Consider the following 24,076-nt stretch of genomic DNA (forward strand, 5'->3'; position numbering starts at 1 on the left):
AATTATTATGTTCTTAATAGAATAATTATGTGCAAAGAACCAAGTGCCATAGGAACGCAAAGCTTTGAAAAACAGAACTCTGGCTCCCAGAAGACCTTATCTCCACTGTCCTACCATATCCTCTTAGAGTTAAGTCCACAAAGCAGCTTTCTCTTTATAGAAACTTGGCTATCTTTTGCCAAAATAAATTATATTCATCATCATAAAAAGGCTATTTACCCTTACATTGGATTTCTATCCTTGTTCCAATTTTCTATTTATGATCATAGTTCTCCTGATTACTTATTTTAGCCTGGTATGGAAGTTTGAATTCTTAGTTCCACTTCAGTTGGCTCTTTTACATAGAAGTTACTAATGTAGGTTCTAGGACAGTGGTTCTTTGTTAGCAATGGACTGAGTCTCAAATAGTTTAACCATTTTTGATGAAAGCAGGCATAGATGGCTTTGAGAGAGAGAGAAAGAGAGAGAGAGATGAAAGTGAGAGAGAACTTTATTATAATTTAAGTTATAAGCAATTTCTTAGGATGAATTGTTCAAGAAAAACAAAATAAAGTATTATATTTCTTGGGTATATAATATCTGATAGGATAACTTATAAACATAATTCTCAACAATCCTTCATGGAAGAAATTATTTAGTATTCCCACATCATAAATGAGTTAGGCCATACAATTAGCAAATGGTAAGTTATGATTCCAAAATATGTCTATGACTCCAAAGTCACAGATTTCCTATTAAACCTATGCTGCTTCTTAGAACTCAATAACCTCTTGCACTTTTTAACCACTTATATGACACATCTAGTTCTGAATTTATGGCATGGCTCCTAAGTAAGAATTCTTGAACTATTTAGTTGTGCATTTTAACTTTTCACAAGGTTTCGAAAGGAAATTCTAAACTATCCTTCACAGAATATAGGCTGGCTTCCACTGCACTGTGCTTTTGTCTGTACCTCTTTCATGTTCTCACGACTTTATAAAGACCAATGGTGGTGGTGGTTTACTCGCTAAATTGTGTCCATCTCTTTGTGACCCCATGTACTGTAGTCTGCCAGGCTCTTCTTCCATAGGACTTCTCAGGCAAGAACAATGGATTCGATTGCCATTTCCTTCTCCAGGGGATCTTCCCAGCCCAGGGATCGAACTCAGGTCTCCTGCTTGGCAGGAGGATTCTTTACCACTGATACACCTGGGAAGCCTGTTATAACCACTTTGAACACATGACTTCTCTCTCCCCAGCACTTTCCATTTTCCTACTTCTTCACTTGCAGGTCTAACAGTCATTACAAGTTTAACATGCCCAAGGAAGAACTTTTGATCTCTTACCCACAATATCCAATTTTTTAACAAGTCTTACCATTTCAACTTGTAAATTTTATCTAAAGTACATTAGTACTTCTTTTCATTTCCCCTGCTACCACTTGACTTTAGTCCAATTTTCCCCTGCATTATTGAAATTAACTTATATGCAAAGTACATCCTGAGAAACGCTGGGCTGGAGGAAGCACAAGCTGGAATCAAGATTGCCGGGAGAAATATCAATAACCTCAGATACGCAGATGACACCACCCTTATGGCAGAAAGTGAAGAGGAATTAAAAAGCCTCTTGATGAAAGTGAAAGAGGAGAGTGAAAAAGTTGGCTTAAAGCTCAACATTCAGAAAACTAAGATCATGGCATCCGGTCCCATCACTTCATGGGAAGTAGATGGGGAAACAGTGGAAACAGTGTCAGACTTTATTTTGGGGGGCTCCAAAATCACTGCAGATGGTGACTGCAGCCATGAAATTAAAAGACGTTTACTCCTTGGAAGGAAAGTTATGACCAACCTAGAGAGCATATTAAAAAGCAGAGACATCACTTTGCCAACAAAGGTCCATCTAGTCAAGGTTATGGTTTTCCCAGTGGTCATGTATGGATGTGAAATTTGGACTATAAAGAAAGCTAAGCGCATAAGAATTGATGCTTTTGAACCGTGGTGTTGGAGAAGACTCTTGAGAGTCCCTTGGACTGCGAAGAGATCCAAACAGTCCATTCTAAAGGAGATCAGTCCTGAGTGTTCATTGGAAGGACTGAAGTTGAAGCTAAAACTCCAATACTTTGGCCACCTGATACGAAGAGCTGACTCACTGGAAAAGACCCTGATGCTGGGAAAGACTGAAGGCAGGAGGAGAAGAGGACAACAGAGGATGAGAAGGTCGGATGGGATCACCGACTCAATGGACATGGGTTTGGGTGGACTCTGGGAGTTAGTGATGGACAGGGAGGCCTGGCGTGCTGCAGTTCATGGGGTCACAAAGAGTCGGACACAACTGAGCAACTGAACTGAACTGAATTGTAATAGTCTCCTATGTGAAGCTACTTTACTACTACTCTTGCCCCAGTAAGCCAGACAGGCCTTTAAAAACATAGATCAGATCGCTCCTTTGCTTGAAATTCTCCAGAGGCTTCCCAATGCACATACAGTAAAATTCGAAGCATAGTTGTTGTTGTTGTTTAGTCACTAAGTCATGCTTGACTCTTTGTGACCTCATGCACTGTAGCACGCCAGGCTTCCCTGTCCTTCACTATCTCCTGGAAGTTTCTTTTCATTATATCATGTCCTCATATCTAATACTGCTTCAACCATGCACTCACCCCCTATAGTTCTTTCTCCCATTTATCTGCTTCATTTTCTTCATGGCATTGTAAGCACCTAAAATTATCTTTTATTTTTATATAGCTCCCATACTAGAATATAAACTCTATGAAAGTAAGAACCTTGTAGTTTTGTTGCTATCTTACAGTGGTTAGGGTCAAATATCTATTGAATGAACCAAAATCAAACACAATATATTAATAAATTACATATATAGCTTTTATTATGTTGAGGTATGTTCCTTCTATTCAAGCTATATATGACAAACCCACAGCAAACATTATCCTCAATGGTGAAAAATTGAAAGCATTTCCCCTAAAGTCAGGAACAAGACAAGGGTGTCCACTTTCACCGCTACTATTCAACATAGTTCTGGAAGCTTTGGCCACAGCAATCAGAGCAGAAAAAGAAATAAAAGGAATCCAAATTGGAAAAGAAGAAGTAAAACTCTCACTGTTTGCAGATGACATGATCCTCTACATGGAAAACCCTAAAGACTCCACCAGAAAATTACTAGAGCTCATCAATGAATATAGTAAAGTTGCAGGATACAAAATCAACACACAGAAATCCCTTGCATTCCTATACACTAATAATGAGAAAGTAGAAAAAGAAATTAAGGAAACAATTCCATTCACCATTGCAACGAAAAGAATAAAATACTTAGGAATATATCTACCTAAAGAAACTAAAGACCTATATATAGAAAACTATAAAACACTGATGAAAGAAATCAAAGAGGACACTAATAGATGGAGAAATATACCATGTTCATGGATCGGAAGAATCAATATAGTGAAAATGAGTATACTACCCAAAGCAATTTACAAATTCAATGCAATCCCTATCAAGCTACCAGAGATATTTTTCACAGAACTAGAACAAATAATTTCAAGATTTGTATGGAAATACAAAAAACCTCAAATTGCCAAAGCAATCTTGAGAAATAAGAACTGGAGGAATCAACTTGCCTGACTTCAGGCTCTACACAAAGCCACAGTCATCAAAACAGTATGGTACTGGCACAAAGACAGACATATAGATCAATGGAACAAAATAGAAAGCCCAGAGATAAATCCACACACATATGGACACCTTATCTTTGACAAAGGAGGCAAGAATATACAATGGAGTAAAGACAATCTCTTTAACAAGTGGTGCTGGGAAAACTGGTCAACCACTTGTAAAAGAATGAAACTAGATCACTTTCTAACACTGCACACAAAAATAAACTCAAAATGGATTAAAGATCTAAATGTAAGACCAGAAACTATAAAACTCCTAGAGGAGAACATAGGCAAAACACTCTCAGACATAAATCATAGCAGGATCCTCTATGATCCACCTCCCAGAATTCTGGAAATAAAAGCAAAAATAAACAAATGGGATCTAATTAAAATTAAAAGCTTCTGCACAACAAAGGAAAATATAAGCAAGGTGAAAAGACAGCCTTCTGAATGGGAGAAAATAATAGCAAATGAAGCAACTGACAAACAACTAATCTCAAAAATATACAAGCAACTTATGCTGCTCAATTCCAGAAAAATAAACGACCCAATCAAAAAATGGGCCAAAGAACTAAATAGACATTTCTCCAAAGAAGACGTACGGATGGCTAACAAACACATGAAAAGATGCTCAACATCACTCATTATTAGAGAAATGCAAATCAAAACTACAATGAGGTACCACTTCACACCAGTCAGAATGGCTGCGATCCAAAAATCTGCAAGCAATAAATGCTGGAGAGGGTGTGGAGAAAAGGGAACCCTCCTACACTGTTGGTGGGAATGCAAACTAGTACAGCCACTATGGAGAACAGTGTGGAGATTCCTTAAAAAATTGCAAATAGAACTACCTTATGACCCAGCAATCCCACTTCTGGGCATACACACCAAGGAAACCAGAATTGAAAGAGACACATGTACCCCAATGTTCATCGCAGCACTGTTTATAATAGCCAGGACATGAAAACAGCCTAGATGTCCATCAGCAGATGAATGGATAAGAAAGCTGTGGTACACATACACAATGGAGTATTACTCAGCCGTTAAAAAGAATTCATTTGAATCAGTTCTGATGAGATGGATGAAACTGGAGCCGATTATACAGAGTGAAATAAGCCAGAAAGAAAAACACCAATACAGTATACTAACACATATATATGGAATTTAGGAAGATGGCAATGACGACCCTGTATGCAAGACAGGAAAAGAGACACAGATGTGTATAACGGACTTTTGGACTCAGAGGGAGAGGGAGAGGGTGGGATGATTTGGGAGAACGGCATTGTAACATGTATACTATCATGTAAGAATCGAATCGCCAGTCTATGTCTGACGCAGGATACAGCATGCTTGGGGCTGGTGCATGGGGATGACCCACAGAGATGTTATGGGGAGGGAGGTGGGAAGGGGGTTCATGTTTGGGAATGCATGTAAGAATTAAAGATTTTAAAATTAAAAAAATAAAAAACTAAAAAAAAAATTACAGAAACATAAAAAAACTGATTTAAAACTTCATCATTTTAAAAGACAAGAAAAAAAGCTTATCTTCAGATTACCTATAATACACATTGCAAAAATAAAAAGAGTATTGTTTCATTTCTCAAACTAAATGTACCTTAAAAAGGGAAAGTCTTTTAATTTCTTTGGTTACAGTTTTACAAATACAATATATCTTTAGTCAACCTATTAAAATTTCTTTTTTATCTTTTTATTAGACATTGCAAAAAGCTTAAAACAACAATTTAAGATAATATGTGTTAAATTTTCAGTTTTATAACAGAAAATCTTCCCCAATAACACTTGGATATTGAACTTAAAAATGGTTAGCCTACCAAAAATTTCAGAATTGCTGAAAATTTAGTATAAAGACTGGAAAATGAAGGTAACACATACTTACATTTGGTCCTTGGGTTTCCTGCAGCCATTTAAGAATGTGGGTCAAAGAGAAAGTTTTACAATAATTAAATATGATGTATCTCAAAACACATTAACTTAAGCAAAACAGTTAAATTTGAAGACAATTTAATGCTGAAATAACTATTTTCCAGTTATCTCATATAGGCTGTTCAAGTTTTTCAACTTAAGTCTTTTTCTTTTTTAAAAAAGCTTAATTGAAATATAGTCACAACCAGACAATTCATCCATTTAAGGTGTACAATTCAATGTTTTTAGTATATTCAACAAGGTTGTGTAATTGTCAACATAATTTTAAAATGAAGTTTATTGATTTCTTTCTTCATGTATACATTTTTATAGAAAATCTTGAAAATACAGAAAAGCATGTTTGAAGAAAAACTATTTTATCTACAGACAACCATATTAATACTTTGGTATACTTCTTTCCAACATTTTCACTTCTGCATAGTTTTTTTTTTTGCACAGTTTTTTAGTGGACTTTCTGTTCTAGGTTTTTTTATACCTATGTCATATCATAGTTTTATACATTATTTTTGCATTAAAAATACTTTTCATTCATTATTGTAAACTTTTAATAATAACTTGCTAAAATCTACTGAATGACTGTTTTCAAGGTTATACAGATAGTAAATGAGAAAAGTAACAAACATAAAATAACCAATCATATAACATTCCAATGTTATAAACCACAATTTAATTAACCATTTTTCTACTGTTAGACATTTATTTCCAATGGGTTTAACCTTAGAGTAAACTTCCCAGAATTAATATGACTTTGTCAAGGGATATGAGATTTTTAAAGGCTCACAATGCATATAGTAAAAATGCTTTTAAAAGGTTGAACAGTCATCAGTATTGAAAGTGCCATTTCACAACAGCCTTATGGTTACTGTGTTTTATTTTTTAAAATTTTTTCTAATTGTTGCTTTAACTTTACATTTCTGTTATTACCACCAACGCTGAACATTTCTTTATATCTGCACATCAGTTTCCTTCCTTCTTCTGGGAATAGTCTGATGTCATCTTGAAATTTAAGTTAAGAACTATTTCTAAACCTCAACTGATATTTAAATGTAAATGCATTTGAAATATGAGCTTACTTAGTAAGTCAAACACTTGACTTCCTGTATAAAACTCAAAGGAACCAGGAGGGCAGTTTATCTTTATTATATAATAGAAATAAAATCCGTAAATTGCCTTTTAAAAAGGTATGAACAATTTTTCACTTCTTTTCATTCTTGCTTCTTAAGCATTTTCTGAACTGACAAATTCCACTACTGTAGAAAAGCTGGATAGTATCTATCATTCCTTTTGATAACTAAATCTATAAATAAATAAATAAATAAATAAAAGATTTCAAGGTATTATAAAAGGATATAATAAGGGTTTTCTAACAGCAAAGAGGCCATTCGGGCTTCTTTAATCATAGGACGAGCCATTAGTGTTCGTCGTCTCCAGTAATGCTGAGGAAAGAAAAGATGACATACTTAAGAATACAGTAAGTAAATTAGAAGTTTGAGATTAACATATACAACTATATATAAGATAGACAATTAACAAGGACAAATAGCACAGGGAACTCTACTAAGTATTTTGTAATAACCTATAAGGGAAAAGAATCTGAAAAAGAATAGATATATGTATATGTATAACTGAATCACTTTGCTGTACACCTGAAACTAACACAACATTGTAAATAAACTATATTCAAATATTAAATAAAAATTAAATGTAAAGATATAATAAATACATCTATTAAGGAGAGTATGTGGGTTCATAACAAAGTCTTACATGATCTCCTGTTCCAGCAAGATGAATGCATACAGGTCTGTATTTGCTGTTCCACTCTTTAGGCACAATAAATTGGAACCTATTTAAAATAAGATGACACATCAGTGAAACTAAAAGGCTTTAAATATGAACTTTGAATTCTTTAAAGTTCCATAATTAAATTTTTTGGGAGAAAAAATCATTTAGAATTTTGACATTTAAATTGTAAGTGACTGATTAAGCTACTGTTTGCCCAATGGCAACAAAGAATTGTAAATTTGCTTTGTATTACAGTGTTAAAATATTTAATTATAAGCACAGAATTTAGCATAATCATTTTTACCTTATAACAAAATCCTGTATGCACTGTCAACCAGCAAACATCAGGAAAAGTTAATGAAGTTAATTGAACTAGGAATGGAAGGAAAGGTTATCTAGACACTGGACTTGGCAGCTCTTTTTGCGATTGCCAGAAATCCAGAGGGGCAGCAACTAGCCTGGAACTTTGTAAAAGAAAATTGGACCCATCTTCTTAAAAAATTTGATTTGGGCTCATTCCCCATAAGAATGATGGTCTCCGGTACAACATCTCATTTTTCTTCCAAGGATGAGTTGCAGGAGGTGGAACTGTTTTTTGAATCTCTTAAGGTCCAAGGATCACATCTAGATATATTCAAATTATTCTGGAAACCATATCCAAAAATATTAAGTGGCTGGAGAAGAACCTTCCCACCCTGAGGAAATGGCTACTGATTACTACTTAAATGGTCAATAGAAACAGCACATCAGATGCTGTGTCTGTGGGAAGTGGGCAGAGCTCAAGCCAATGTTTCAGATAGTTTAACCTGTAAGACGGAGAAGGCGATGGCATCCCACTCCAGTACTCTAGCCTGGAAAATCCCATGGACGGAGGAGCCTGGGTAGGCTGCAGTCCATGGGCTCGCAAAGAGTCGGACACGACTAAGTGACTTCACTTTCACTTTTCACTTTTATGCACTGGAGAAGGAAATGGCAACCCACTCCAGTGTTCTTGCCTGGAGAACCCCAGGGACGGGGGAGCCTGATGGGCTGCCGTCTATGGGGTAATACAGAGTCGGACACGACTGAAGTGACTTAGCAGTAGCAGCAGCAATACCACAACTTTATATATGCAAAATGAAATTTTCTTATTTTGTAAAGACATCAACAAATATGATTAAGTCCTAGAAAAACAATTCTTTAGATAGCTCTACTTTTTCTCCTTGCAGGAATAATGCTTGGCTGTACAAGCTGTTAATGTATCAACAAAACAGTTCATGGTTATCTTTTTCTCAACTTGGAGTTATGACAAGATTTATTAAAACTTTTATGTTTGACGGTAAAAGCAAACCATACCCCCCCATAAAATATCTATTTGTCGTCTTCTTCTTATAATATTTTAGTCTCCTCTATAATGTTTTTTCCTATATGACTCTGTTTTAACCATTGTAGTAAGATATATATATAAGATAAAATTTACCATTTTTAATTGTACAGTTTAGTGACATTAAGTACATTTACATTATTGAGCAACCCCTACAACTATCCATTTTCAGAATTTTATCTTCCCAAACTGATTTATTTTTTCTCTTCAGTTTTCTTAGCAGTTGACATTCTGGAATAATTATCATAGTAGAATTCTGGTCAGCTCAAGGTTTGACCTCAGATGGTTGCAGTCTTAGGCAACATAAACCTGAATTCTAAGCTTACTTTGCCTGGGCAAGGGAAAACACCACTACTTGTATGTGCTTAGTCACTCAGTCATGTCTGACTCTTTGTGACCCTTTGGACTATGTCCTCTGTCCACAGGATTTTTCAGGCAAGAATACTGGAGTGGGTTGCCATTTCCTTCTCCAGGGGATCTTCCTGACCTAGGGATCAAACCCGAGTTTCTTGTGTCTTTTGTACTGCAGGCAGATTCTTTAACTGCTGAGTCATCAAATTGTTAAATAGAATATAGACATGTAAATTTAGGATGGTTTAATGATTATTTCTGTTCTATGCTCATGCAAACTAACTCTTAGTTTTCTGTCTCAAGTCAAAACTACCAACGCTAACAGCTCTGCCTCATTTTGGGCTTCCCTGGTGGCTCAGTTGGTAAAGAGTCTGCCTTCAGTGTGGGACATCTGGGTTTGATCCCTGGGTTGGGAAGATCCCCTGGAGGAGGACATGGCAACCCACTCGAGTTTTCTTGCCTGGAGAATCCCCATGGACAGAGGAGCCTGGCGGCGGGCTGTAGTCCATGGGTTTGAAAAGAGTTGGACATGACTAAGTGACTAAGCACAATGACTGCTTCTTTTAGTATTCCCAGCACTGTACCACTTCTTGATATTTTGAAGATTATGCTGGGAACAGTTTAAGTTCAAATGTATACTAAACTTTAAACTTTTACTCTCCCTCCATATTTTAATGGAAAAATACTGAGTAATTATTGTAATTAAAAAGTAATTTGAAGTAATGACATTGATATTAATTGCATACATCAACATAAACAATCTACTACCGTAACTTTCTAAATAAAAATTCTTACCTAGCGATAACAGATTCAATTGGCATGATATCAGGCACATAATGGGCCATGGGGGAAACAAAGTGTCCATCTAGGATCTTACAATCTGATTGCTCTTCAATCTAAAAAAAAGCAAAACCAAGTTGTATACACAAGGATGACGATATCTCAGTCTATCATAGATGTTTTTCTATTTAAAAGTTCTATTTAATTAAAACATTTTTTTCTTCCTGACTATGCATCATTTTGGAGAACGAAATGGCAACCCACTCCAGTGTTCTTGCTTGGAGAATTCCATGGACAGGGGATCCTGGTGGGCTTCAGTCCCTGGAGTCACAAAGAATTAGACAGGACTGAACACACACTCCTACTCCTGTGTATCCTTTTGCACCATTCTGCTTTCTAGAGACATGCTCCTTCATTTCCTTTACTTTAGTCTATTTGGGAAAGTAATCTATAAGTAAAGCTCATTTGTATAAGGACAATTTGTATAATAACAAAATTAAATATCCACTACAAAAATTCAACAATATAAAGATAAGTATAAAAACAACTTACAAACAAATTGTAATTTACCACTGTCAAATAAGGGTTGACATTATATATGTCAGAATGGCTTATTTTCAGGCAAGCTATTGATGTAAGATTCATGTAAGGAAAAATGTCATACTTGCATATATAGCAAAGGCATTTGCTAATATTCAACACCTAACTTTTTTCACCTCAAATAGTTATTTTTTTAAATTAAAAAAATCTTTATCAGGATAACAGTCAAAATTAAATCAGCAGTATAACATCACATACTGTTCATGGGGTTCTCACAAGCTAGTAAAGTAATCATCTCACATGCTAGCAAAGTAATACTCAAAATTCTCCAAGCCATGAACTTCCAGATGTTCAAGCTGGATTCAGAAAAGGCAGAGGAACCAGAGATCAAATTGCCAACATCCGTTGGATCATCGAAAAAGCAAGAGTTCCAGAAAAACATCTACTTCTGCTTTATCGACTACGCCAAAGCCTTTGACTGTGTGAATCACAATAAACTGTGGAACATTCTGAAAGAGATGGGAATACCAGACCACCTGACCTGCCTCCTGGGAAATCTGTATGAAGGTCAAGAAGCAACAGTTAGAACTGGACATGGAACAACAGACTGGTTCCAAATCGGGAAAGGAGTATATCAAGGCTGTATATTGTCATCCTGCTTATTTAACTTACATGCAGAGTACATCATGAGAAATGCTGGGCAGGATGAAGCACAAGCTGGAATCAAGATTGCTGGGAGAAATATCAATAACCTCAGATATGCAGATGACACCACCCTTATGGCAGAAAGTGAAGAAGAACTAAAGAGCCTCTTGATGAAAGTGAAAGAGGAGAGTGAAAAAGTTGGCTTAAAACTCAATATTTAGAAAACGAAGATTATGGCATCTGGTCCCTTCACTTCATGGCAAATAGATGGGGAAACAATGGAAGCAGTGAGAGACTTTATTTTTCTGGACTCCAAAATCACTGCAGATGGTGACTGCAGCCATGAAATTAAAAGATGCTTATTCCCTGGAAGGAGAGTTATGACCAACCTAGAGAGCATATTAAAAAGCAGAGACATTACTTTGCTAACAAAGGTCCGTCTAGTCAAAGCTATGGTTTTTCCAGTTGATATGAAATTTTGATCCAGGAAATCTTTACATTTAGTCATCTTTGTGCCTCTTACAGTTTTAAACTTTTCTTTTATCTATTTTAGAAGAATTAATTATTTGAAAAAGGAGGCAGCACAACCTAATGTGAAAGGGAATAATAATTCAACAAATAGTGTTGGGGTAAATGGCAATTTGATAAGGAAAAAAAAACCACTCTCAGAGCTATACAGAATATAGATTTAAAAGTTAAGCAAGCTACAACTCAACACTAAAAAGACGAATAACCTAATTAAAAATGGGCAAGGGTTTCACAGATATTTCTCAAATGAAAATGACCAATAAGAATATGAAAAGATGCTCAACATCATAGTCATTAGGGAAAGACATATCCAAATCACAATAAAATATACTTCACACCCATTAGGAAGGCAAGGGCAAGTAGAAATATTAGTAAGGATGTGGAGAAACTGAAAGCATTATACACTGCATGTGGCAAAGTTTTAAAGTGGTACACTTTGGAAAACAGTTGACAATTTGTTAATAATTTAAGCACAGAATTACCATGTGACTGAGCAATTTCATTCCTAGGTGTATACCCAAGAGAACTGAAAATGTATATCCACAAAACACTGCTGCTGCTGCTAAGTCGCTTCAGTTGTGTCTGACTCTGTGAGACCCCATAGACAGCAGCCCACCAGGCTCCCCCGTCCCTGGGGTTCTCCAGGCAAGAACATTGGAGTGGGTTACCATTTCCTTCTCCAATGCATGAAAGTGAAAAGTTAAAGTGAAGTCGCTCAGTTGTATCCAATGCTTAGTGACCTCATGGACTGCAGCCTACCAGGCTCCTCCATCCGTGGGATTTTCCAGCCAAGAGTACTAGAGTGGAGTGCCATTACCTTCTACTCCAAAAACACGAGTACATGAATATTCATGGAATTATTATTCATAATAGTTAAAAAATAGAAACAACTAAAATGCTCATCAATAAATGAATAAACAAAATGTACATACTTACACTGGAATATTTAGCCATTAAAAAAGAATGAAGCACTGGTACCTGGTACAACATGGGTGAATCTTAAAATCTGCTAAGTGAATTAAGCCAGAAACAAAATGCCACATGTTGGATGATTCCATTTATAAGAAATGTCCAGAACAGGTGAATCCACAGAGACAACAAATGAGTGATTACCAGCAGGTGAGAGGCTAGGGAAGTGGCAGGTGACAACTAACGGGTATAGGGCTTCTTCTGGGGGCAATAAACTGTTTGGAATTAGACAGGGATAGTTGCACATCTTGGAATATAATAAAAAACTACACTGAATTGTACATTTTAAAAGGGTGATTTTTCTGTATTTGAATTATTTCTCAAGGTTTGAAAACTGAGAGTGAGAGTGAGATAAGGTAAGGGGGAGAGGAAGGATATCTGCAAGAAAGCATTCGAAAATCCTAACAGTAATTCCTCCCAGGGAGGAAAATGGAAATGGGGGTAAAAAGTGGCCGGAGTTAGAGTTCTGATCTTTATGTAGTATGTTTTAAATTTGTTTAAGCCTATGAGTCTTTAGTAGAAGAAAATAGAGAAAATGGAAATATTTAGCCAAGTTTGAGGGAGAAATGTTCTAAATCCAGAAGATACCAGGAACGCTATATGGTATAGAGGAGGGATTTCCAGTTTACAAGATCCTGTGTTTAGCAGTGAAAGTCTTTTATCCAATATACGAAAGAGATGAAAGTGGAGTTATTTTGGTTGATGGCAGTGAGGGATGTGAAGTTTAACCATTTGTAGCTCCTCCCCAACAACATTAAATATCCAAGTACATAAATCTAGAAATATTTTACAAAAAAAAATGGTTGCTTAAAAACAAAACTATTTCAAAAACATTTTCTCATATTCTCTATTTTATAGCATTTACTTTCTACCCTTCTCTCATCAATTAACTGTATCCCATAAGAATTCCCTGATGTTACATAACAATTGTTTTGCTAACAACTTTTCATGTGCTGATTCTCTAACTAGAGTGCTTCCCTGTTTTATTTGTAATTCTTCTGAAATGTTGAATAATTTACTTTAACTTTCTTGAGCCTAAAGATAAAAGATGAGGTTCAAAAGACCCAGCCCTAAATATTTTCTTGTATTTATCTAAGTGTTAAAAATATACTCCTATATAAACATGTAGATAGTTATTAAAAGCATTCAATTAGAAAATATACAATAATAACATTAAAAAATATTAAATGAAAAAAAAATCTATATTGTACTCATGTTTTTGAATTCACTGTTATTATACTCCAACATTCAGCCCACTCTTGCCACACAGTTATATAAAACTTGAATTTCTATAACTGCATTTCTTTCATTTTAATACCTTATCGATGTACACTGGATAATCACTTGAAACCAGATTCTGACATCTTTCTCGATTTCCAATAATCTTCCTGAATTCAAAGAGTCTATTATGGGAAGGGATAAAAAGGAAAAAATTCATTATTTCCATTATATTGAGACTGATGAAAAGTAAAAATTAGCAAGTCCAGTTTACGAACTGTATCAAAATTTAATTTTAATAATGAAACAAAAAAAATAGGGTTTGTTTTTTGTCAAGACTGAAATTTTGTTTCAGAAAAAACATGAGAAATATCGTTGTTTTGAAAGTAATTAACATATGAAAGCCTCAAAATTGAAGGTGCAAATCCTGAATTAATTTTCACAAATCCATATGTTTTCATGAGCTATATAGTATATCACAGTTTTATAGTCATCACAAATTCCAAGTTATTCAAGAAAGTTCAGTCCTTGAAAATTCTAAGCAATAATTATCAAAGTTAAAAATCTATGTCTGAGAGCCCTTTAAGTCTGAATTACTTTAAAAACAGTTCAATTTATGATTATGTGAGTTAAAACTTAACAGCAATAATTAGATAAAGGAGAGAAAACAATTTCTTTTCTTATTTAATAGCTAATGCTTAATTTATCAGTCACTTTATATTTATAGAAAAAGGCTTTTTTAAAAACTGAAATGAAATTTTAAATGTTTCCCAAAACAACAAACTTGGCAAGCATGCAGAGAACACTGCTTACCTTTTGAGATCCTCTGGCCTTCCCCATCCTCTGATAAAAAGTTTTGTAAGGAGTAGTCTCCGGTATAGAATATCTAACTTGCTCACACCCATCAGTAGCAAACAAACATCTATAAAACAAACATTTAAATGACCTTGAAATATTTTATTTTATTCAGCAGGTCAATTTTCTAATTCTCTCTTTACATATTGGGTACAAATTTAAGATTGATCTACTCTTAGCAACTTTCCAATATACAACACAGTATTGTTAACAATAGTTACTATGCTGTCACATCCCTGTGACTTACTTATCTTACAGAAAAAAAAAAAATTGTAACTCTGGTTACAGACTGATGGATGCTATCTAAACTTGCGGTAAATGCATCACAATATATACATATATCAAGTCACTGTGTTGTATACTTTAATATGACATCATATACCAATAAGACTGGGGGAAAATGAAATAATGAGATTAAACTGGAACCTTGAATTTATTCTCTTGGGAATAAGATACAAGAGACAGGAAAAGTACTAGGACAAAAGTAGAGAAGATGAAGTGGAGCCCTGAGCATCAGTAAACTGAATTCTCTAAGGCAGCACCTTCCCATTCTCACTCAGCACAGTGACTGACAGTAAATACTCAATATCTGTTGATAACAATAGGAGTGGCTAATATGTAATACTGTTTTATCTGCTGGTCACCATTTAAAAACTAAACACACACACATATAAGTTCTTTTTTAAACTTTCCAACATTTTAATGAAGAAAGGATATAGAACCCCAAGACAAGGAGAGGATAGGTGATTAAGGTCACACAACAGTGGGGAACAGACCTAAGACTAACGCATGACTAAAGACCTAACTACTCTTCTATGCACTACAGTGAATGGAAAGTAATAATTAATCAATGTGACTGCTTCTGTACCACTTATCTGTCTTTCCCAAACAGTTCTGAAGCTTTTAAAAAATATCTGCCTCAGTCTTTTCAAATCGAATGGTGCAGTTTTGACTTGCAGGCAAAACCTGATTCAGGTTCAAGGTTTATTCTACTTAGAAAAATGAGGTTTCATAAGTACTTATTTATTACTTTGAATGTTGGGGGAACCACCATTTATGTCTTATATTTTTACTCTTTGATTTGTAACAAACAAGTTCATTTTAATGCTCTTCTTTGCATTAAGTGTACAGTCTAATCCACCATCAACTGGACTAGCACTTTATTATTTTTATGACTGGACCAGCAAAAATATTTATTATTGTGAAGAAATTTCACTAGAATTCCATATAAAACTTCTATCACCATTATTGTAATAAGATATTATCATATTATTATAGCCATGTTAGTATATCAATGTATTGAAGGAGGAAATCTGTCAAATACCAATCATATAGGACTTCTATAATTTATGATAGTTTATAGGAAGAAAATCAATTTCATTTAAAGAAGAGGATGAAAGCAAAAATCAATTTGAAGAATCCTTACGTACTCATTTATTTGCCACTTCCTCTGAAAAAAAATTTTTTAAACATTTCCTAAAACATTCTAAGAATTTTCAATAGTCACTTTGAAAGTTAATCCAGAACTGAATGACATAAGTTTCCTAGAATACCTACAGATGATGATAAAACACATTTTCGGCTTTCTTTTAACACTTTACAAAAGTATAGTCAATATTTTAAATAAAGTCAAAATTTAATGTTAACAAGGGTGAAATGTCAATAATGTTGACATTATCTGTTAATAATTTTTCTACTCAACTGATTTGCATTGTTAATCAGAGAGGGGAACTCCTGTTACCAGTTTTTGCGGCAGTGGCTAAAGCCTTTGTGTGTTATTACTTAAACTTAACAACTTTAGTTTCAGCTGAATCTTGTAGGACAAAAAAAAACTAAGAATTTCCTTACTTTAATGCACCAACCTCTTAAATAACATTTCCTGACTGAACAATTTTTAAAGATTTGTAGAACTGGACATGGAACAACAGATTGGTTCCAAATAGGAAAAGGAGTACGTCAAGGCTGTATATTGTCACCCTGTTTACTTAACTTATATGCAGAGTATATCATGAGAAACGCTGGGCTGGAAGAAACACAAGCTGGAATCAAGATTGCCGGGAGAAATATCAATAACTTCAGATATGCAGATGACACCACCCATATGGCAGAAAGTGAAGAGGAACTAAAAAGCCTCTTGATGAGAGTGAAAGTGGAGAGCGAAAAAGTTGGCTTAAAACTCAACATTCAGAAAACAAAGATCATGGCATCTGGTCCCATCACTTCATGGCAAATAGATGGGGAAACAGTGGAAACAGTGTCAGACTTTCTATTATTTTGGGCTCCAAAATCACTGCAGATGGTGACTGCAGCCATGAAATTAAAAGACGCTTACTCCTTGGAAGGAAAGTTATGGCCAACCTAGATAGCATATTAAAAAGCAGAGACATTACTTTGCCAACAAAGGTCCATCTAGTCAAGGCTATGGTTTTCCCAGTAGTCATGTATAGATGTGAGAGTTGGACTGTAAAGAAAGCTGAGTGCCGAAGAATCGATGCTTTTGAACTGTGGTGTTAGAGAAGACTCTTGAGAGTCCCTTAGACTGCAAGGAGGTCCAACCAGTCCATCCTAAAGGAGATCAGTCCTGGTGTTCATTGGAAGGACTGATGTTGAAGCTGAAACTCCAATACTTTGGCCACCTCATGCAAAGAGTTGACTCATTGGAAAAGACCTTGATGTTGGCAGGGATTGGGGGCAGGCGGAGAAGGGGACGACAGAGGATGAGATGGCTGGATGGCATCACCAACTCGATGGACATGGGTTTGGGTGGACTCCAAGAGTTGGTGATGGACAGGGAGGCCTGGCGTGCTGGGATTCATGGGGTTGCAAAGAGTCAGACATGACTGAACTGAACTGAATGAAATTATATACTATTTTCAAGCTTTCCTCAATTACCCATTTCTACATGTTTTTACAACTATGTGGTATTCTGACATTAATACATAGTTTGCTGAAAAATCTTTTGCTGTTGCCTAGGGAAGTCAAAGTCTGCATACGATAAGAATTGTCCTGTGAAGTATGAATAACCAGATGTGATGTACTAGCAAAGAGCTATGATGAAAGACAACATCATTTGAACATTTGCAGAGGGTGCAGAGATGGTGTAGAAAGGCAAAGCTTGGAGACTTTCCCAAGCAATTAGGAGTACACTACAATTTGTTGTTGCTGTTTCTGTAACTATTAAAATAAACTGAAGTAGAAATTCTAAGTATAATTGATTTATTTTCATAAAATGAACAACCTATATTTTATATGGATGATTATAGTTAAAAGCGGTTACAAAAGCAAAGGAAAGGTTATAAAGAAAAATCAAAGTTTTAACTGAGTCTTCAGGGAGATCAGTCAGGCAGATAGAAGATATGCAAACACAAAAGGGAAGATGTGAAAAAGTGTGACTTGCTGAAATAAGGGTCCAAAGAATAGGATCTCAAGTGAGCAGGAAATACGTCATGCTATTATTAACATTTATCTAGTGGAGACTGATTGTTCACTTTAAAGATTTATAATAATTTTCTATAGAGTTTGGATTTTAAATCTTTACCTATCAGATTCATAGCAAAAAGCTTTCACCATTTCACTAATTTTAAAAATTAGTTTTTTATGCATTCCACACGTTTTCTTAAAGGTTTATATAATCAAACCAACCCATTGCACCATATCCAAGAGAACTTCCTATAACACTGCAGTAAATATAAAATTCAATTTTTTTTAATGTTAAATTCCATTTTATTGGAGGTCACTTGGGATTTTGCTTAATGAGGGTTCATAGTTGGTACCCCTATCATCAAACTGAGTACCAACACATCGGCAAAAATTATTCTTAGCTTGTAGACCATACAAAAACTGGCAGGTTGGCCCATAGGCCATAATTTGCTTACCCTTGAGCTAGAAAATCAAATAAATCATAGGTATGTCATGAATATCACAACACTGTCAAAAATGCAAAGATAAACTAAAATGGCATAAATAAAATACAGATATTGATTTTAAGAGTATTCATTATGTCAGAAAATTGAAAGTGTTAGTTGCTCAGTTGTATGGACTGTAGCTACCCCATGGACTGTAGCCTGTCAGGCTCCTCTGTCCATGGAATTCTCCAGGCAAGAATACTGGAGTGGGTAGCTATTCCCTACTCCAAGGGATATTCCCGACTCTGGGATCAAACCCAGGTCTCCCACATTGCAGGCAGATTCTTTACTTATGTAAAGAATTATGTCAGAGGGTAGACCTAAAATTTGTATTCTATCTAAAATAATTTTAATTAGCCATATTCTGTCTTAAAATTTAGAATTTGGTAGCTATAAAAAGTGTAAGCAAGGCAAAATGTCGTGTATACATTGTATTTATATATACATGTGCTGTGCTTAGTTGCTTAGTTATGTCCAACTCTTTGTGACCCCATGGAGGGTAGCTCGCCAGGCTCCTCTCTCCACGGGGATTCTCCAGTCAAGAATACTGGAGTGGGTTGCCATGCTCTCCTCCAGGGGATCTTCCCAACCCAGGGATTGAATTCAGGTTTCCCACATTGCAGGCAGATTCTTTATCGTGGAGCCAGCAGGGAAGCCCCCAAAATACTGGAGTGGGTAGCCTATCCCTTCTCTAGGGGATCTTCCTGACCCAGGAATCAAATGGGGGTGTCCTGCATTGCAGGCAAATTCTTTGCCAGCTGAGCTACCAGGGAAGCCGGAAATATACATACAATGACGCATCAGTCAGCCTTAAAAAAGGAGTAAAATTCTAAGAAATGCTACACTATATGATGCTACATTTATGAGATACCTGGAGCTGCAGATTCATACATGGAAAGCAGAGCGGTGGTTATCAAGGGCCGAGGGGAAGGGGTAACGGAGGAGGGCGATGGGTGCACAGTCTCAGTTTTGCACACTGAGAATTCTACAGATGGATGGTGTTGACAGTTGCACCTAATACCACCAAACCACACAATTAAAAATGGCTATGTTGGCGAATTTTATGTCATGTGTATTTCACCATAAAAATATGAAACCATTGTAGAAGCTGGAGTTGAGTTGATTGGATAGTTTCTCTTCAAAATTTTTCAGAGGAAGTAAACTGACAATTTCCCTCTTAACAACTTTCTTAGCAAGCAGAAGTAATTCATTTGACCCTAGTAAGTAATTCTGTTGACGCTAGAACAGAACTCAAGGCTCTTACTATTCTCTTCAAAAAATACTACTGTGTAATTTAAATATGTGAAGACTTCACTAAAACCTTTAAATAAAAGAATTTGAGAAACAAATCTTTTGAATCAAGTTGGTCCTTCCCCTCCCTCTGCCCCCACCCCCTATCTTCTCACTTCCCCTATCTTGAGGATTAGTTCCAAGAACACAGGCTGCTTGGGTTTCTGCTTCAGGGTATCATGTAGCTCTTATCAAGGTTTTTGGCTGGGCTGCATTCTCATTTGGAAGCTTGAAGGGAGAAGAACAGCTTTTAAGTTCACTCAGGTTGTTAACAAAATTCATTTCAGCTTCATTATTTTGCTCAGCCAGAGGCCAGCCTCAGCTGCTAGGGACTACTCAGAGCTCCCTACCACATGGCTCTCTTGATAGGAAGTTCACAAAAGTTTACTTCTTTAAGGCCAACAGGACAGTGAGAGTGAGTGTGCTGACAAGATAAAGTCTTATACAGTCCTGCCCACTCAAAGGGAGGGGACTACCCAAAGAAGTAAGCAGGAGGGCTACCTTAGAGACTGTCACACTGGAAGAAACCAATTGTACATCTCAGCCTTTGAGTAAAATGACTGGGCTGACACCCTCATGGCTCTCAATGCCAGAGGTGACAATCACCATCTTCTCACTGTACCACCAACAGGAAAACAAACAAATTGTATAGATCTGAATAAACATGTTTATAAGTAAGTGAGCGCTTGAAAGTTTGTCTAAATCACATTTATATATTTCCATTCACTCAAGAACACCTGCCCAGAGAAACAGACAAAATCCCTCAAAGCAAAATAAAGACCACTGCATCTTAGTATTTTTTTATAGCATTTTGTTTTTTACTTACTAAACAAATTATAAAAGGTAAACTGTTTCTAAAATGTTGTCCTCATCATGTATATTTTTTAACTTAGTGCAATTATTAAAATCAAGTAAGTATGTAAAGTATATGTTTAAATTGCTTGACCAGCTTTTTTTTTTCTTTACAGGGTAAATGTCAATATGTGTAGTCTTTGATCCCAGTTCCTGGGGTGGAGCTCCTAAAACTCTTGGAACTCCCTGAGTGATAGGAGTGTCTTTATGCTAATGAGGTGACTCAAGGTGGGGCCCTAGATAGATTCAGGATAATTTCTGGCTGGACACCAGAAAGACCAACTATTTGATTAGAGGGCTGACTATGGGCCAGCCTGACCTCCGAGAGGTAAGGAGCTGGAGATGCACTGAGTCACATTGCTAAGGATCCAATCAATCATGAAGACCCCGATGATAACTCTACAGACACTGAGGCAGGGCAGAGCTTCTTGGTTAATGAATACGTGTTGGAGAATGATGCACACTGACTCCGGAATAAAAGAAAATGGAAACTTTACACTTCCTCTTATGACTTGCCTCAACTGTCTCTTCATGGGGGTGTTACTAAGTTGTATCCCTTACTAGGAAGCTAGAGGAAGAATAGTATAGTGGCTTAAGTAGTTCTTTTGAGTTGTTCCAGCAAATTATTAACCCAAGGGGTCACAGGAACTCCCAAATCTATAGTCAAGTCAGTTAAAAGTGTGGTTGGCATTGGAAGTAATGGCATCTGAAGGACTGAACCTTTAACTGGTGGGAACTGCACTAACTCCTGTGGTGTTAATCTGTGGGTGATTAATATCAGAGTTGAGTTGAGTATACCCAGCTGGGGTAGAAATGGAACAGTTTATTCTTTAACCAAATATCACAATTCTGAGTTAGTGTTCCATATTTCAAATAAGGGCTTCCCTTGTAGCTAAGCTGGCAAAGAATCCACCTGCAATGCAAAGACCTGGGTTCGATCCCTGGGTTGGGAAGATCCCTTGGTGAAGAGCAAGTCTACCCACTCCAGTATTCTGGCCTGGAGAATTCCATGGATTGTACAGTCCATGGGGTTGCTTAAGAGACCAACTCTATATGTTAAGATATGCAACTCTAGCATAAAGAAAAGACAATACTGAGTGATAAACGATAGTTTTAATTATTTTATTCCTTGGATCTTTCTGGAATTGTTCAAAAAATAGTATTGATGCATTTTTGTGTACATTTATCACACTGTAGGAGAACAATGGCATGTCATTACAACACAGGACTTCACAATTTTTTGCAAGTATTTTAGACTACTTATTTTCTCTACAGTGGCAGGAAAAGAATGGGGGAGGGTGGTCCATAGCTTCCTCTGTTATATCCATAGCATCTACAGCAATATGCATATTCCAAGTTAGTGTAAAAAAGAACAAAATCCCAACACTCGTGTTTTACAGCAACAAAAGAAGTATGTGAGACAACCCATTTTTCAACATCATATTCTTCTGAGTTGGCAACAGATAAACAAGGTAAAACAAACACACAAAAGGAGAAAGTTGCAGGGGCTTCCCTGATGGTCCAGTGGTTAAGACTCCGTGATTCCAATGCAGGGGACATGGGTTCCATCCCTGGTCAGGGAATTAAGATAATGCATGCCACACAGCATGGCCAAAAAAAAAAAAGGTAGAAAGTTGCCAAAGAACAGGAAAAAGTGAAAGTGAAAGTGTTAGTCACTCAGTGGTGTCCAACCCTTTGCGACCCCATGGACTACAGCCTGTCAGGTTCCTTTATTCACTTCAGGTAAGAACATCGGAGTGGGTAGACATTCCCTTCTCCAGGGGATCTTCCCTACCCAGAGATTTAACTCGGGTCTCTATCATTGCAGGCAGATTCTTTAACATCTGAGCCACCAGGGAGGCCCCCAAAGAATGGAAATGAACGTGAGAAAAGTGAACTCTTCAAATATTTTTAAAGTACATATTTATTGTTGTTGTTGTTTAGTCGCTAAGTCCAAAGTGTCCAACTCTTTTGCAATCCCATGGACTGTAGCCCGCCAGACTCCTCTGTCCATGGAATTCTCCAGGCAGGAATATTGGAGTGGTGCCGGGAGCCAGCACAGGAGATCCCACCCACGACAAGGTCATGCGGAGAGACCTGACAGGCAAGGCGAGTCAGGTCTCAAGGGGTCCTCTGCCTGAGCATCTATCCCGAAACCAAAATCTGTCTGTTTACTGTCTGCTATACTATACTCTTCTGACATTACAGGGGGCTATCCCCGACCACCTTTCTCTGGAAAAAGTTAACTTAGAGCTCCAACTGGTCTCCTGAATATGAAAGGAGTGTCTCAGCTCAAACTCCTCTGATGGCCCTCTAACTTGCCTGACAGTTAGAGACTTTTACAACTTGTGCTTGTTTATAGCCCCTCAACCGCGAGAGGCACAAAGCTTAAAACACCTTAAAGATATAGAGCCTTTTAGAGCTAAGAATTAGTTTGGTGAACGGTTTCATTGTTGAGTTAATGTTTGCCGCCAGGCCTCCATATCCTTTATCTTTTAGGCACCTGGGAGGATATTAACCAATGTAAATGGGATACAGAAATAGGAATATAGTAGTTTTGATGTTAGTAATACTAGACTTTTGAGTTAATTAATTTTCTCTTTGTTATAAGTCACTGTACTCCTTTTTCCTTGTTATAAGTTGTTGTGTCCTTCCTATGTAAGAATGTAACTTTATTTAGTGCTTTCTGAGAGTGGCACCAGATTTTGGAAAAGAACAACACTATTAAGGCAAATAAGTTTTCTGGTTGACAGACCCTTTTCAGAAAAGGGCCGTAAAACGTTAATAGGCCTTCTGGCCAGAAGATGATGTAAATCACCTAAGACTTGTGTATACAGCTAGGTATGCAGAGAGAAAGCCTGGTTTCGATAAGAGTCAGGGCTGCTGACGCTGCATAACTTTGTATTATCCATTGATCTCTATGTACAACCAAAAGTATAAAAAAGCTTTCCCAGACAATAAAGGGTGGACCAGTCACTGGAAAGACTGGTTCCCCCGTGTTTTCTTTTCTTTCTTACTCTATTTTCTGGCTGATTCCCATCTGGGGCATAGAGGCTAGCCGTGTCTACTTATTTGCCCAGGCTTCTAAGACCCACGCGAGAGGGAGCCCAAGGTGGGGCACCCTCCGCTATTCAAGCGGGAACCTGTGGCCCTACGTAGACGGTTCAAGTCCCTTGTCTCAGGGCTTTATTGGCTTTCTATGTAAACCAAGGAATACAGCCTCTTTCCTCCTCTAAATTTCCTACTACACTATTTTTTCCTAATCTCTTTATATTTCTAATTAAATAGTCCTTTCCCAGATGCCGACTCTGTCCCTGCTTCGAATTCCCTGGATCCACCGGGGCTGGACTCTGGCAGAGTGGGTTGCCATTTCCTCCTCCAGAGGATCTTCCTGACCCAGGGATCGAACCC

The 24,076-nt window shown here is 36.7% G+C and overlaps 1 protein-coding gene across 7 annotated transcripts in view; it reads right to left on the reverse strand.

Annotated features, from left to right (window-relative positions):
* Positions 1 to 24,076, reverse strand: part of ABHD18 (abhydrolase domain containing 18) — a 44,283-nt gene that overhangs the window by 16,698 nt on the left and 3,509 nt on the right. For 4 of the 7 annotated variants that reach the window (XM_069557451.1, XM_069557453.1, XM_069557454.1 and 1 more), the window contains 6 exons: positions 14,577 to 14,685; positions 13,864 to 13,948; positions 9,879 to 9,979; positions 7,352 to 7,430; positions 6,937 to 7,023; positions 5,541 to 5,566 (listed from right to left, as the gene is read on the reverse strand). In XM_069557451.1, the coding sequence (XP_069413552.1) occupies positions 5,541 to 5,566; positions 6,937 to 7,023; positions 7,352 to 7,430; positions 9,879 to 9,979; positions 13,864 to 13,948; positions 14,577 to 14,668 (470 nt within the window). In that variant the 5' untranslated portion in view covers positions 14,669 to 14,685. Of the gene's footprint in view, positions 1 to 5,540; positions 5,567 to 6,511; positions 6,531 to 6,936; positions 7,024 to 7,351; positions 7,431 to 9,878; positions 9,980 to 13,863; positions 13,949 to 14,576; positions 14,686 to 24,076 lie in introns of those variants that run through there. The other 3 variants (XM_069557455.1, XM_069557456.1, XM_069557457.1) reach the window with 2 other exon arrangements.

This window comes from Ovis canadensis, chromosome 17 (genome assembly GCF_042477335.2).
Source record: "Ovis canadensis isolate MfBH-ARS-UI-01 breed Bighorn chromosome 17, ARS-UI_OviCan_v2, whole genome shotgun sequence".
NCBI lineage: Eukaryota > Metazoa > Chordata > Mammalia > Artiodactyla > Bovidae > Ovis > Ovis canadensis.